Below are 15,431 nucleotides of genomic sequence, written 5' to 3'. Positions count from 1 at the left end.
GCGAGTACAAGCTGACGCTGCTTCATGACAGATACAAATGAAGCGGTGCCATCTCTTGAACGCTGCGCAGGATGACGGCTCTGAGCTGTTGCTGAAGGAACAGGTCTGTTGTCACGGAAAGCAGGAGCAGGAGTGCAGCTGAACTCTGTTTTTTGAGCGGACGAGATGATGAGAGGCAGCAGCTGAGGTCTGAACTTTTCAAAAAAAAAAGATGATAAATTACAGGAAATTAAAGAATTCCAGCAAGTGAAAATAGTTTGATAAAAAACTAAAATCTTACTGTTTCTTCATGGTAACACTTTTCAATAAGTGTAAACGAATTAAAATGAGTTAATTCTGTAATAACCATTTACTAACTGTTAATTAATGTTTTAACTAATTTAATGATGTTATTCAGGTTAATTAAAGTATCACTTTTTACATTATTCAAGGGTTTATTGGTAATTTCAGTTAACACTAACTGTTTTACTGTATTACTTATATAAATAAGACCCTTATTTAAAGTGGGTATCACTTAACAAAGACTTCATAAATACATTTCATATTCCCTTTCATATTATAAGAATTTTAAGCAGTAGCTTCATTTATAAATTGTAAACAAACATAAAAAAGGTTGTGAGTCTACATACTGAGGGAATAAACCGTGTTCTATGTGTGGCTATAAAATGGGAGCCATGTATACAAACACAAGGAGACTTAGCTAATTTTAGGACGACGACGACGACATGTGGCACCAACACTTTGAGACTGGACTCTTACATGGGGCTGGAATTTGCAGCCTTCATGCATGAGAATGCATGAATCTTTAGACCGATGGTGTCACCCTTCAGTCCTCCCCCTTTCCTCACGCTGTCCACAGCAGGTGATTTGTGAATCCGATCCGACGTTCTAAGCACCTCCCCCAAACATCTCTATTGATGACTTGAACTCCAGCAAAGACACTCTGGAGACCCAGCAAAGACAGATTTAGCAACAGCCAAAGAAACCATGTGCCAGACGGGCAGTGGAGCACAGTGACAGTGTTACTAGTGTCACGCTCTCCTACTATTGCTCACTCAAACACTCTTTGCCTGCTGAAGTGGTTCTATGAGCTGCCACATAACGACCACGATGGAGATTGATGAAGACGAAAGCAACAGCGCGTTGCCAAACCTCGAGTACAAAGGTGCCCATCAAGCCTTCAGGGATCGTTGGAAAGAGACAGATGACACAATGTGTCGCCACAGCATGTCTTTCCACCTGCAGCACACACTGAGGAGCGAGTTCTTTGCCAGTTACTTGTACCTGATGGAGAAGATTCCTCTGGGTAAGAAAGGCCACACTGACCTCTGATCTCACACAGTCACCAGGTCAACATTTTGAACCCTCTCCAGCTTTGACTCGACAAAGAATTTGGCATTGGTGACATAACACACTTCCATCCATTTTTCACTGCATACAATAAACCATGTATGAGAAGGAGCAGGATACTTCAGTGCAAACCTCCTGCTGTGCTTATGTGACATCAGCAGTGTTGGGAACGTTACTTTAAAAAAGTAATTAGTTATAGTTACTCACTACTTGTTCCAAAAAGTAACTGAGTTAGTAACTGAATTACTCTATAATAAAAGTAACTTGTTACCAGGGAAAGTAACTATTTGCATTACTGTTAAAAAAAAGTTGCTATATGTCAAAGAATTTGGATTTTTTTGTGTAGTTTTCACAAGTCAGTTGAAATGAGTAGAACAGACAGGTGTTTGTACATAACTTTCGATATTTATTGCACGTTGACAGACAGCAAGATGTTTATCCTGCACTTCAAGTATTATCTTTGTAAGAAAAGTAAACAGTTACACCATATAAAGTGCATTTAACTCTAGCAAATTAAATCAAACTCTCTCAACCTGAGACAACAAAAGAAAACTTTTAAACAACAAAAATGTGTGTTTAGCTCTGTAGTCTTATTCTTAATTAAATAAATCAAACTCTCAATTATCTGTGTTTTTGGCAACTAACTTTGTAGATGTTTGTGCCATTGTGAGATGCTTCATTAAATTAGAATTGCTTACAACGGATGTCGACAAAGTTTTTGCTCCAGGACATAATGTACACATTACATGTACGTTCTTGCCTTTGATCACAATGAAAATGCCAACTTTACATCGGAGTCCTGACTCGCCATCTCTGCTGCTTCATCGATTCTCTGTTTAGCTGTTGTGTGTTTGTGTGTGTTTGTGTGTGTGTGTGTGGCGCGTATGCTGGAATGCGTGAAACGCGTATGCTGGAATCGCTTACCTCGTTATTAACCCTCCTCCTCACTAGCTGTGAGCCAGGGGTGCGTTGGGATTACACAGTTTATTCAATCAATGCATAGTAACGCACCGCATTTTACGTCCAGTAACGTTAACGGCGCTGTACGACGGGAAAAGTAATTAGTTAGATTACCCCGTTACTGAAAAAATAACGTCGTTTGGAATAACGCCGTTTAAAAGAACGGCGTTATTCCAAACACTGGACATCAGTGAGGCAGATCATGCCGGTGAGTGGGCAAGATACCAATATTGAGTAACATATATATATCAGCTTACATTAGCCACAAAAATGTCATGAAAAGTACTAAAGACATTGGAAGTTTAGTGTATTAAATGTCAGAATTCTTTAAAATATGTCAATATGATTTGTTTATTTGTTTCCATTGTACTGCATTAAGAAATATGAATCATGAGTGTATTTGGAAGTCGCACTAATATAAAAGTATCACTGACCTCAGAGCAGTGGTTTGTGCAAACCTCTTGTTACTTGGCGTCTGATCTGTTAGTGTTTTTGTCTTGCTTAGTCAGTTCTTGTGTTAGTTTATGTTTAAAGTCACGTTACGTTCATGTCACTTTTGGTGTTGGGTTTGATTTTCACTTCCCCTTTTATTTTGGTAAACGTTCATGTCTTCCTGTCGCGTGGTTTCTTCATCTGTCTTGACACATCTCCCCTAATTCCCTCATGCACTTCACCTGGTGATCCTTAAGTAATCACTTGCACCGGCCCTTGATTCCCTCTTCACTATATAGTGTCCCCAGTCCCTCAGTCATGTGCCAGTGCGTCGTTTACGCTACCAGAGAAAACATCAGTGTCCAAGTCTTAGTTAGCTCTAGTGCCAAGTTTGGTTTGGTTTTTTCTACTTCAAGGAAGAAGTGATTTTGACTTTGTTTGTCTTTTCAAGAGGACAATTAAAAACTCTTGAACCTTTCATTGTGCCTCCTGTCTCGTGCATTTGGATCCAAGCAGTGTATTTGCCTTCCTAACACTGCTGTATCAATGACTACAACAAAAGCACTATTACATGACACCATATGTTTTAGATTGGATTCAAGTGACAAGTTTATATATAAAGACATAAAGCCCTGTTACCCTTTAAGTTGCTTTATGATCACTTCACCTTAATATCAAAATGTACTGTATCGTCCGCTGCCCTCAATGAACAGTTGTATGTTTGCATCCTCATTTCATACTAAACCAGAATCCACTGTGCAAATGGAAAGGACACTTTAGGAACACTGTTCTGTTTGAAATTCTTCCCTAAACTTTTATATAAGTTAAATGTGTGACTAATGAGCCTCACAGGGTTTTAAATATGCAGATGCCTTGACTTTTATCCAGATCATAACTGCATGGTCACATATCTCATCACTGGCTACCTGTGTTGTGGAACAATTGCTTTTAAATACTTCAACTGTGGTTCAGGAGAAGGTCAACCTGCAATAGATTTTGTATTTTGTGTTTAGTCTTCATTAAGTAAGGAAGAAAGGGATGTTGATGGCCCCCAAACAGTCAAAGAACAGAAGCCTAAGTTCGAAGGAATTGTCTAAAGGCCAACAACATGCAGGAGCGGAGCAAATGGGACGAACACCTGAGTGAACCGCTGCAGAAAAATGAAGGAAAGAATAACTTTAGGAACACATCTGTATATAATATAGCCCTTCCTTGAATGAGCCGCTGGGCTCTCATGGTTATGTGCCTAAACCCTCAGAACCATCAGCCCAAAATCAGTGAGGTCAGGCAAGACCTGAATCAGCACCAGGCCCAAATAGCATACCATATAGGCTGTATAGCCAAAGAGTGCTGAAGCTTCTATGGACCCTGATGAAGGTTGCCTGGAGTATCTGAGTGGCAGTGGGCTGTAGCATTCCCAAACAGCAAAATGACCATCAACCATTTGAGAAACATAGCTCTACTAAATGTTGAGGGGAAGATCTTCTTTTCTGTGATGGCAAGACGGATGACCACCGACCTGATGGAGACACTAGCTGCCAGAAAGAGGCTGTGTGGAGCATGCTTCCTGATTTGGGAACAGATCCAGAAGAAATGCCTCTGGGTCAGTACCACACCAGCTCATTGCCTTCACATTGAATTCTTTCTACATAACAGAAAACATCACGGTTATGGTTATGAGGTACTCTCCAGGATCTGCAAATATGCTTCATGCTGAAAAAGGTCTGATGGGCGACAAGTGGAAGTGGGAATCACAATTGGATATTCCATCTTTACTTTCCTCTTTGTGGCTGCATTTGAAGTCATCCTGATAAGGGAAAGGCAGGTAGTGGGTGGCATCTGTCTGCCTGCAGGTTGGAGGCTTCCCCTGCTTGGGAGTTCTATGGACGACATCACTTGCCTGCTACAAACTGTGCCATGCACATCTTGGCCGCCAGAGAGGCTGGATGAGCTGATCACCTGGGCAAGAATGGAATTCAAACCTAAAAAGGAGCCTGTCCCTATGGAAATGAGAGCAAAATGATTGAGCTGTCTTCATTATCAGAGGAGAAGACATATCCAGAATCATGGACCAGTCTATCCAAAATCTGGGAAGACTAAGATGTGACTTAAGTGGAACCATCAATGTATCTCTCTAGTATGTCCTCTCTGGCTTGTTCAGGGTTTGCTCTGATGGGGACACAACCAAGGTGCTCAGGAAGTTGGTCAAAATGGTGGAGGAGAGACGATAGGAACCAAACTCCAATGGGAAGCTAGCAGAGCATCCACTTCTTCAGGTGAGGGAGAGGAGACCAGCATCTGACCTGTCAACAGCAGAGGCTGAGTGGCATATGGGGATGCATCTTGGAAGGAAACCCCATTTCCCAAGGGAGATCTGCAGAACCACGTTAAGGCCAGACATGGTGCTATGGACTTCAGCTGGAAGATCTGCTCCTCAAATAGTGCTAACAGCTAACAGGTGGATGGGCTGTGAAGCTCTATCTTGTGGAGGTGGCGAGCCACACTCCACAAGGCCACTAGGCGATAGGAGGCGGAGAAGGCAAGTTCCTGGGTCTGGCTGAGAAGACACAATCAGTCATGGGGAGGGAATAACACCTTGAGAGGGGGAGCTGCAGGGGGTGGCAGGGAGACATCGCTGTTCACCCCAGCCACCAGGAGATGTTTCAGGATAAGGGGCGAAACATCAAGGAGCGGTGACTGATGACCCTGCAGCTACCAACTTTGGTTTGTGGTCCAGCATATGCCTGACTCAGGGAAACGGATGTCCCTGTCAAGCATAGTCCTGGTGTGACAGGCCTAGAACTCAGCAGTCCATGTATATGTATTACCATCCTCAATGTAAAGCATAAAGTGAGCCTTTTGTTAAATAAAGTATGGAAGTAAATTTTATAGCACCTTTCACAGATATAAAATCACAAAGTGCTTCACAATAAAAATATTATTATAAAAATAATAATAAAAAAACAAAGTACAAAACAATACAATACATTAAACACAAAAACGGACAATCGTTTAAAACCCTAAAATAAAAACCCTACTGGTAGCCAAGTTGTTCAGTAAGAGTTGGTATCCATGTCTCACACTCTCAGGAATGGTGGGGCACTGGCACCACCGTCACAGTTAGTGCTGACCATGTATCAGTACTTCTGACCACTACACTTCAAAAATCTAATAAACCTAATCTTTAAGATGGCTACTGCTAATGTTGTGTTGGATAAGAATACATGTGATGCAATGTATCCAGGTGCTGGCCTTTAACACATGGTTGTGTAACATTAAATACAAAGGAAATGGGCAGAGCCCTGTCCTTCCTTGGTTGAGAGTCAACAAACAAGCCTTTAACAGACTCTGCAGTGCATTGTGAAAGTACTTTTCATTGTTGACGGTTGTAAGTTTGAGTTGAAGCCGATCCTCTCCAGGCAGCGCACTCGTCCATCGTAACACCACGGGCTGCAGAAACAGGAGCTCCTGACTTGCTGTCCGCGCTGGCTCAAACCACCTGGCACAAACTTGATACAAGGCCCATTAATGGCATGGCACGTGGAGCATGACAGCACTGTCTCACGTCCGTCAGCGCTGTGCATGACAGTCACAGGCCTGCAGTCAGCACAAACAGACATGCCAGCTTTAAATGCACTAAATGGAATAGTGAACTGTATTTAAAAGCTCACTTCATGACAAATCTGTCTATATTAACTGTACACATGTCGGATGGGCACTGCCATGGATTAAATTAAGGCTGAAGATTTAACGTTAATCTTCAAGCCCTGTTATCAGGTCACCAGGTGCCTTATATTCTGTTACACTGAAGGTCAATGGTTAACCCTTTCTGCGGTGTCTATGAGCTGAGTTCTCAATATTTCTGTGTTTGCATGATACGGCCCTCTGGCCCCTTTGGTCCTCCCTCACTGGCCCACATGAGGTTAATTAGAAATGATGAACTAAAGTAAATAACAGGGCTCCACAGTTTGTGCACCTACTGTAACATTTCCATAGTGTCCCATACATTGATCATGGGTGGCGTGGGGGTGTCATGGTGGTGACTGACAATATACTCACTACATTAGACCACACTACACCACAGTATAGTATATTAGTATTCATAATACAGTATAGTAGTTTCCTATTGTCAGTGGAGTTAGTAATAATTGAATAAAATCTGCCTGGCCATTGCAATAGACCAATCAAACCTGATGCCATGATGAAGTCTTAGAAATGTTGGTTCAGGTTTTGTTGAGGTAATGTTATATGAGGGCTGTCAATGGAAACAAATCTGCCTGGAAACAGCTTAAGACATGAAAACTCACTCTTACCAAAAACACGGTGAACAAAAACCTAAATAAACTAACAAAACACTGAAGTAACAAACTTACTGTATATATTTGAACTTCATGATAGCAGCAGTAGAAGTTAAACAACCTCCTCTGTGCTGTGATTTAAAAGAATTGATTTTTCTCTCCCTCACTCACCTCGCAGCCCACTTCTTGGCATTTTTCAACACCTTGCATTGGGCAGAGTTAGCCTCAGTAGACATTAGTTATCTTTTAATATATAGTAGCAGGTGTAGATTTTACTTGTGGAGGATGTTGTTCCTTGTGTCTCCACTGGCAGCCATGTTTATTACTAATACATTTTCCTCTCATGCTGGTTCTCAGTGTAGGGAGCAAGCTTGTGATGGACACAGCACTGTCAGCACTGGCAATGTGTCAGAACAACAATTAAATAACAAAAAAACAACATCTCAACTTTCCCTTTAAGTATATCACAAGGAAGCATTTGTATACTTTGTAATGTTGTGTCCGGGATCTCTGCCTTGCTCTCGATGTTTCGAACATGGAGGAGGGAGTCCAGGTGGAAATAAATCCCCCTGTTAATGTTTCACTGAGTTGCAATGAATTCTGCCACTGGAAGTACTTGACAAGTGGACGGACATTCCCCCATGAGCCCCTGATCTCTGCACCTCCCTAATCCCTGCCTCACCAGGAGCATGTCCTCTAAAGTCTTTGGAAATGTTGCATCTCAGCAAGTACATAAGTTGCATTATGTCACTTAAATCATATTGTAACACACAAGTGTTATGCTATAGATCCTTAAAGGTCCACAGCCCATTAATTCTTCTGACTGGTAACCTAAAAACATCTGTAAGTACACAACACTGCAAACTAATCAATCAGTGTGTCATCGTATATCATGTAACAGCTGAGAAGAGTGTAAGAGGGGGCACAGCATGTCCTTATTTATAGTCCTCTGGTAATCAAATCATCATTCTACATCTCCTGTGAGATTGTGATCAGCGATCCTGTCCATATGTAACTGGTGGCATCTGTGTTTTGTTCTGTTTACAGAAACAAGGGCCAGGCGTTAAATTAGTTTCAGTTTCATTTCTTCAACGGGGTATTAGGGACACACTGAAGGAAAAATAAAAGCATGTTGGCGAGAATAAAGTTGGTATATACGAGATACTTATGTCACTTTTTTAGTAATTCATTGTGATGCCATTCAGCTTCAGTTTATCGTAAGAATGAATATGCCTTTAACAATGGTTCTCTGACACCATGCTAGCTGGTGTATTAGAACAGAGTTACACAACTTTTGGATTGTTCGTAATATTAGGACTTTTTCTCAAAAAGTTGAATATTTTTTCTTCAGTACATTTCTGACAAAACGTCAAAACCTCCAGTGCAAACACATGTGGAGCCACTGAAGCAAATGAACAAAATTCAAGTCAATATATAACAAAAAAAAAAAGATAAAAGAGTTAACAACCCACAACATAAGGGACATAAGTCATATACCTTTTCCCAGAATAGAAATGCAGGGGATAGAAAAGTCCCTGTCAGGTAAAACAATGACAAAACATTTTTTCCAAGTAAAAAATAATTAAAATGATTTACAAACATATGTAACACTTTATAATTGCCATTTTTACAAATACACATCAATACACTACTTATGTGTTGTAACAGTTTCCCTGCAACTTAATCACTGGTTGAAAATTGTATCGACTGGTACAGAAATAGATCTGGTAGAGATGCACAGGTGTGAAAATGTAACTTTTCAACATTAAAATGTATCAAAAGAACTAGAAGTCAGTGATTGTTGTTGCTCAGTCGGCTTAGCTAACAACCATCACCACCATGCAAACTCTTACTCTGATAAATAAAGATCCTGTCAAGATTTTATTCATCTGATTTTTGGTTTCTATCTGACCATTTATCCTGACAGTGAAGCTCTTCCCCGTCACCTGTGAGTACATCAAGGGTGAGAAGCAGTTTTACTACCGAGCGCAGCAGTTTTACGAGGATGTGCCTGCCTCGGAGGAGGGCATGATGGGAGATTTCGTGGATATATCCAATGTTGATCTGGAGGGTTCCCGGGAGTTTCTGAAGAGCTTTGTGGTGAGTCCATTTAAAATGTTTACAATTTGAGCCAGAACTTTACCTGCTTATAGCTATTAAATAGATACATTATGTTATATTACACATACTACACTGATTTAAAGATGTATTTCCTTCCTAAAACACTTTGTAATTGTTATGAGAAGAACAAATAAAGATAATTATCATATTATTATTTTCATTATTAACACCAAACACACACACACAGTGAGGCTTCTGACCTCTGCTGGTATCACTTTACTCCTGTGCCGCTTACATGTCTGTCATAGTCTATTTTCATCATCCCTCTTCTGGATAAAGAATTACATGAAACCAGAGATGTATAAACTACTAGAGACCAAGACTTGAGTAAAAGAACAAGTATCAAAAAGTGACTTCAGTAGGAGTTGAAGTGTTCTTTAAGCACCACACTTAAGTACTAAAGTAGTCAACATTTTTTGTACTTAAGTATTGCAAGTAGTTTCTTTTAAAATGTACTACTCAAGTACTGAAAGTAAAAGTAGAAATATTGTGTTACGTAGTTATGATAGCCAGCTAGTTAACGTTAGCTAGCTGCTAAGTGAACACCGCAGCATGTCAGGAACTGTGGGCAGCTAGCTACTGAGCTAGCGCTGACTGATAGCTCAAGCTGGTGTGCCATTTGTGTATTATATTTGTAACTTACCTCAAGAAATACTCAAGAAAATCTATCTATGACTGTTGTGTACTTCATCTCTCATTCACAGTACAGTTGACATACAGTATGTGTATGTTGTACATGTCAGTAAAAACTGGAGAGGGTTTTTTTTTGGATGCTAAAAGAATCCACATGCTAATTTTAGGGCAATGGGTTTGGCCCAGAGACGGGGTTATTCAGAGAGGATCAGTTTTACAGGGGCTCTAATTATAACCTGCTAAGACTGGATGTCTTAAACAGATGAATAAGTGGCTACGTTTTTAACTGCTGCGAATGTAAACACAACACATTAATACAGCCAGGTTCTGAGTCAGTGTTTCCCTGTTAATACACTACAGAATATTTACATTGTTTTCCCTGCACTAAAGGCCTGTTAACATTTTTACACCAAAATTCACACATTTATTGCAGAAAAAGGGGGATTAAAGCTATGATTACAGATGATATTCAGTCTATAAAGTGTCAAAGAATAGAGATTGAAAAATACAAACAAACAATTCAATTAATAACCTTGAGAAAGTGTAAATACAGATTAATTAACAAAAATATTTCCATACATAAATAATATAATTAGTCACAAAGCAAAACAGGAAAATAAAACAAATTGTTGGCTGACAGTGTTTTTAATCTGAGCACAGATTTCTCTCCTGGTAAGGTGCTGCAGGTCTCCCTCATGTGAGAGCCATGTCGTACTATAATGATGAAGTTGTCATTTTCATTTTTTATGTGGGCATACTATTAAGAGACCACATCACAATTTCTCAGTTATCCAGTTCACAGCAAAATAATAAACACTGTCCTGTCTCCCTGTACTAACAGACATAGTACTGTACTGAATGCTGACAGAATTGCATAATTGAGCAATAAAAACAAAATCAACATTTAAATGTGGAGTCTTGCTGAATTTGGCATAATTTGACAGACTTTTTAAAATCTTTATTTATATATTTATTGAGAGGTCAGAAGATTTTGTTGAGACATGTTCCAGGGGGATGTTGTGTGTGTGGGACCGGTCCAGCTTTCCTTCACAACATCATCCAAGTCACCGTCTCAGACAAAATACTGCTTTCAAAATGTGATGAAATTCAAAATTGACTTCTAAATTCAGAGCAACGCAACACCTAATGTCAAAGGGCTCCATCGATCCATGCAGAAGTGGGTCATGCAGCCTGAGAAAAACTATGATCTATACCTTTAATGGTGAGAGGGATAAGAACGTGATGACACATCTGTCATAACTGTGACTTTAGTGATGGATGCTGTCATCGCTTTATCTGCTGTTACCAGATACATTCAAATGTTTGATAATATATATATATATATATATATAAAGAATAAGTTAATTATTCAGCTGAGTAACTTTTTTGGACATGTGTTTCTTTTGTTGATTTTTTTTTTAGTAAAAATGTTATATATTAGTAGTATATATATATATATATTTTTTTTTGTTGCAGTTTTTAACTAATAAACTGAGCGCTGCTGCTGCTCCTGGTCTTTCAGTAGGCTACCTGTGCTCTGCACGTGCTTTGAACCTAACATCTCCATTGAAAATAAGCATGTAGGAAAAAAAAGATTTACAACTCAGCCAGATTAAAGTGAGCTACATGCACCCAGAGCAATATGGCAATAATTCACCAAAACCAGGAAGCCTCTCCTAACAAGCTCAGAGCTCCTCAGGGCCCCATCTCTCATACAATCACATACTGGGGCCCCTGATGTGGATGGGGTTGGAGTGAGGTCAGAATACCAAATGAAAAGGAAGCAAAACCAGCGTGATTCAAGTGAGGAGACTTTGTTCCCCTGTGGTAAAGTTCGTAGTTCTGTTGACCTGAGGAACTGAGGTCTACTTGCTTGTGCTGTCGGTGCTTTTGAGGCCTGACATCTGGTACAGAAGAAGCCTGTATGATTTAGAGATATGGTAATAACATGCTGCAGGGAAGCAAACATGGCACACACATCCATGTCTCATGCTCAGTTTTTAACAAATGACAGTTGTCAGTTGAGGAATGTTGAATTTCGACTTCTTCTTTCACTCACAGGGTCCGGGTAAGGCCGGCACACACTGCGCTCTGGACTGCGGCTCCGGAATCGGGCGCGTGACTAAAGGAGTCCTCCTTCCCGTGTTTGAGAAAGTGGAGATGGCCGACATGATGGAACACTTCCTGCTCCACGCACACGAGGAATACCTGGGTGACGACGCTGACCGCATCGAGACCTACTACTGCTTCAACCTGCAGGAGTTCACGCCCCCAAAAAACAAATACGATGTCATCTGGATGCAGTGGGTGGCATGTAAGTACGAGAGGCGTCTCACTCGACAGTCGTCTTGAGTTATGTACTTGGACTTGTTAGACGAGCAGTAAAAAAATCCTTTTTTCTTGCATATCCAGATTTTATCCAACTGGTTTTGAAAGTCCCAGAGAAACAAAAACTACATTACAGTTTTGAGCTTTTCACTCACACTGTCGCCGAGTACAGAGGAATTCACCACCATGACAACACATCCACATTTAAAAGCCACACCGTAAACATTGGTATGTTCACATAGTTTTGTCTGGACACACAAATCAGATTTTATCTCTTGAAGTGTGGGAAGTCTCACTGAAGAGATATGATCTGAGAACAAAATCTGCATATACTGTAAGTGAAGTTATGACCAGGAGAATGTTGAGATAACAAAGACAGACGAGATGTTGATTTTGGACATGAAATTCCAATTATTGCCAATGTTTTCCCAATGCACTAAATAATACTAAAATGATCTATAACTCATTGTTTATTTATCTGGACACTTTACTTTGTTGACATTCCAGTTGGAAACTGTTTAACTGTTAAACTTTATGTCTGAAGTGAGCTGTCATGAAGATACCTCAGTTATGAGTTTTCTTTCCTTCAGGTCACCTGACTGACAGGGACCTAATGAACTTCCTGTTCCGCTGTAAGAAGAGCCTGCGTCCAAACGGCGTCATTATCATGAAGGATAACATGGCCCGGCAGGGCTGTAAATTAGACCCCATCGACAGCAGCATCAGTCGCCACCTGGACATCATGAAGACCATCATCGCCAAGGCTGGTCTGGAGGTTCTGGCTGTGGAGAAACAGGAAGGCTTCCCTGAGATCATCATGCCTGTCTGGATGATTGCTATGAAATAGAGAGTGACATTATTGTTGTTGAAAATTCAACCTGAAGGTGAATTCACACTTTATTCCAGTTGTGTTCATCTTTTTATGATTTGTGGTCACTTCTCTAAGAAACTACAACAACATAGCGAGGAATCTTCTCAATGTCATCAGAAGATAAATCCTGAAACAGCCGTGTGGACAGCATGATGGCACCCAGGGTGAGTTTAGGGAGACGGGAGTATTTTTTGCCGCTTTGCACTGACATGAAATAAAGCGTTAGTGGGACATCAAACATCTACAGAAGCACTCTGTATGTCTACGAAGACATACTTTCATTTACTGTCCGGCAACCACCCTCCAGGTTTTGTATTTTTGACAATATCAAATGTCTGGATTCTCAGTGAGAGCTTCTTCCTGTCGAAACCCCCAAAATCAACAGAATAACACATGAATTTAGATTTACTGTTGTTTTCTCCTCCCAGTGAAAATGACAACGTTTGAAAGGGAAATCCAGAAGAACAAATATATAGTAAAAAACTCCAGTGTGAGGTTAAAGCATTGATTTTCTTTATGGACACAGACTTCAGTTTACTTTCAGAAAACAGGGAATATATTATAATATGTAATATTAAGATATCCAAAACTTAAGCACACATACATTTTATTAGGCGACTAAAAACCATTGTTTCTTCATCCTCGCTTGCATCCACACTGGTGTCCCTGTGCACAGTGCTCTGTAGCCTATGAAACCACACAAAACCCCTGAACGCTCCCTTTGAGGCTACCATGACACAGTCTGCAGAGATCAAATGACAGATGGGAACAGTTGAATTAATTCTGTGACGGTGTTTGAGTCAATGTTCACTTTTTTTAAGTACAAGATTGGTTTGGAATTTGGAATTACAGAAAATAACTTTCTGACGTTTACTTAAGCCTCCTGTCAGTGTTCAAAGTTACATCAACATCCCGCAGTAGGCAGGAGCACCAGAGAAATAACTGCTAACGTTTTGGGACGGAGGCCTTTTCTCTTATCTTAAGCCCCTCCCCTCCCCTCATCTCGCCATCTCTCACATCTCACTTTAAGACTTCTCTTTTCAGACCTTTATAGCAGTCTGCTCTGGGCTCATTCACCCTTGTTTGTTTGCTCAGAAAGTCCAGTTTGTTTGGAGGTGGAGGAGTGAAAGCACAACCAAACTCTGATGCGCATCAAAGAAGAAAACTCTGGTTCGTCTAAAAATGTAGGTCCTGGTTTGCTTCATGGGAAACAAATGCAGGAATCAGACTTCAATGCAGGGCATTGTGGGTAAACACAACCAAAACATATACGCTAACACGTGTGTGAGTAATTTGTGATGCAGCGCCGCCTCGTTATTCAAAAAGATGTGATTAGTCAAAGTCTGAAAGAACCTGGAGGTGGATTATGATGGAAATATTGATCAGTAAGGTCAAACATGTGTTACCCACACCAGCTTATATTTAAACTTATAACAAATAACATTTTTTAGTCCTGTATATATGTTTGAAGGCATTATACTGTACAAATAGAAATGCTTGTTATCATCTGTGTTGCCACGAGACAAAAAGCAGGTCCTCAGACTGTATGTGTTCTTTGTTTTTATTTGTTTGGCCGTTTTGATCAGTTTGATCAGATCAGAAGTGGCATTTTTCAAAATGGCATGTAGATACTGTTGCTTTTCACCGTGCGATACTTCCGTGCCTTTAGTCATTGTAGAGTAGAGGTTGGTCAAATGTAAATATGAGTCTTGTGTTTTATACTTTCGCCTGTAACGTTGTATGTTGACATTGCCGACTAAATGTGATATTTATATTGACCTTCTCTGTGTCGTGTGTAAATGCAGACGTAGACGTGAAGTGATTCACTTTGACTTCACTTTTCATAACATCCATACGCTGAGCTTCAACTCTTCTGTTTTCCTCAGAGACAAATATCAAACTCTAAAATCATGTGGATGCAATTTTTCATCCTATGTTGCAAACAAAGACTAATAGAATTAGAGCTGTGTAATCACCTTTGGCGATTATAATCAAGGCTGGTGCGTAAATGCTCTCTAAATATTTCTACAGTACAGCTGGTCCACGCCCCCGACGGTGACCGCACTGCAATCTTCCACATAGCCGCCTCAAAACACAGGAGATAATTGAGATCCTCTCAAATCGTTATGGTAATTCTCCTAAGTATTATTACTGTTATTATTTTTTCAGACGAACAGTAGAGGCAGCACATTGTTTTGGGCTAATGACTTTCAGCTGGGCCCCTGAGGTGGATGGCGGGGGGGCGTGGGGGGGGGGTTGATTATTTCCTGATTTTGACAGACAGTGCCTGCTTTCATATCTGCCCTGGCTTGATTTCAGGCCTGTCACATGTTGTCTGCATAAAACACATCCAGGAGTCACCTCAAATATTCAGCATTTGTGTGCGTAAGCGCTTGACAGCAGCGGCGCGGAGTTGTTCCTCTCATGAAAGGAGAGTT

At 40.5% G+C, this 15,431-nt stretch overlaps 1 protein-coding gene across 1 annotated transcript; it reads left to right on the top strand.

The window, feature by feature from the left end:
- Positions 1-936: 936 nt before the first annotated feature.
- Positions 937-14,771, top strand: ntmt2 (N-terminal Xaa-Pro-Lys N-methyltransferase). Its single transcript, XM_058639290.1, has 4 exons — positions 937-1,306; positions 8,968-9,140; positions 11,856-12,108; positions 12,713-14,771. The coding sequence occupies exons 1-4, from the start codon at positions 1,087-1,089 to the stop codon at positions 12,967-12,969; spliced, it is 903 nt and encodes a 300-aa protein (XP_058495273.1). The 5' UTR covers positions 937-1,086; the 3' UTR covers positions 12,970-14,771.
- Positions 14,772-15,431: the final 660 nt, after the last annotated feature.

The sequence above is a fragment of the Solea solea genome, chromosome 9 (genome assembly GCF_958295425.1).
Source record: "Solea solea chromosome 9, fSolSol10.1, whole genome shotgun sequence".
Classification (NCBI taxonomy): domain Eukaryota; kingdom Metazoa; phylum Chordata; class Actinopteri; order Pleuronectiformes; family Soleidae; genus Solea; species Solea solea.
The sequence above is the reverse complement of the archived record's forward strand: the minus strand, read 5'-3'. Positions and strand labels throughout refer to the sequence as shown.

Bases quoted from the DNA above. Each gene is read 5' to 3' on its own strand.
- ntmt2 (XM_058639290.1), top strand. From the start codon at position 1,087: ATGAGCTGCCACATAACGACCACGATGGAGATTGATGAAGACGAAAGC. The intron at 1,307-8,967 runs GTAAGAAAGGCC...TTATCCTGACAG, and splicing joins GATGGAGAAGATTCCTCTGG to TGAAGCTCTTCCCCGTCACC. The intron at 12,109-12,712 runs GTAAGTACGAGA...TCTTTCCTTCAG, and splicing joins CTGGATGCAGTGGGTGGCAT to GTCACCTGACTGACAGGGAC.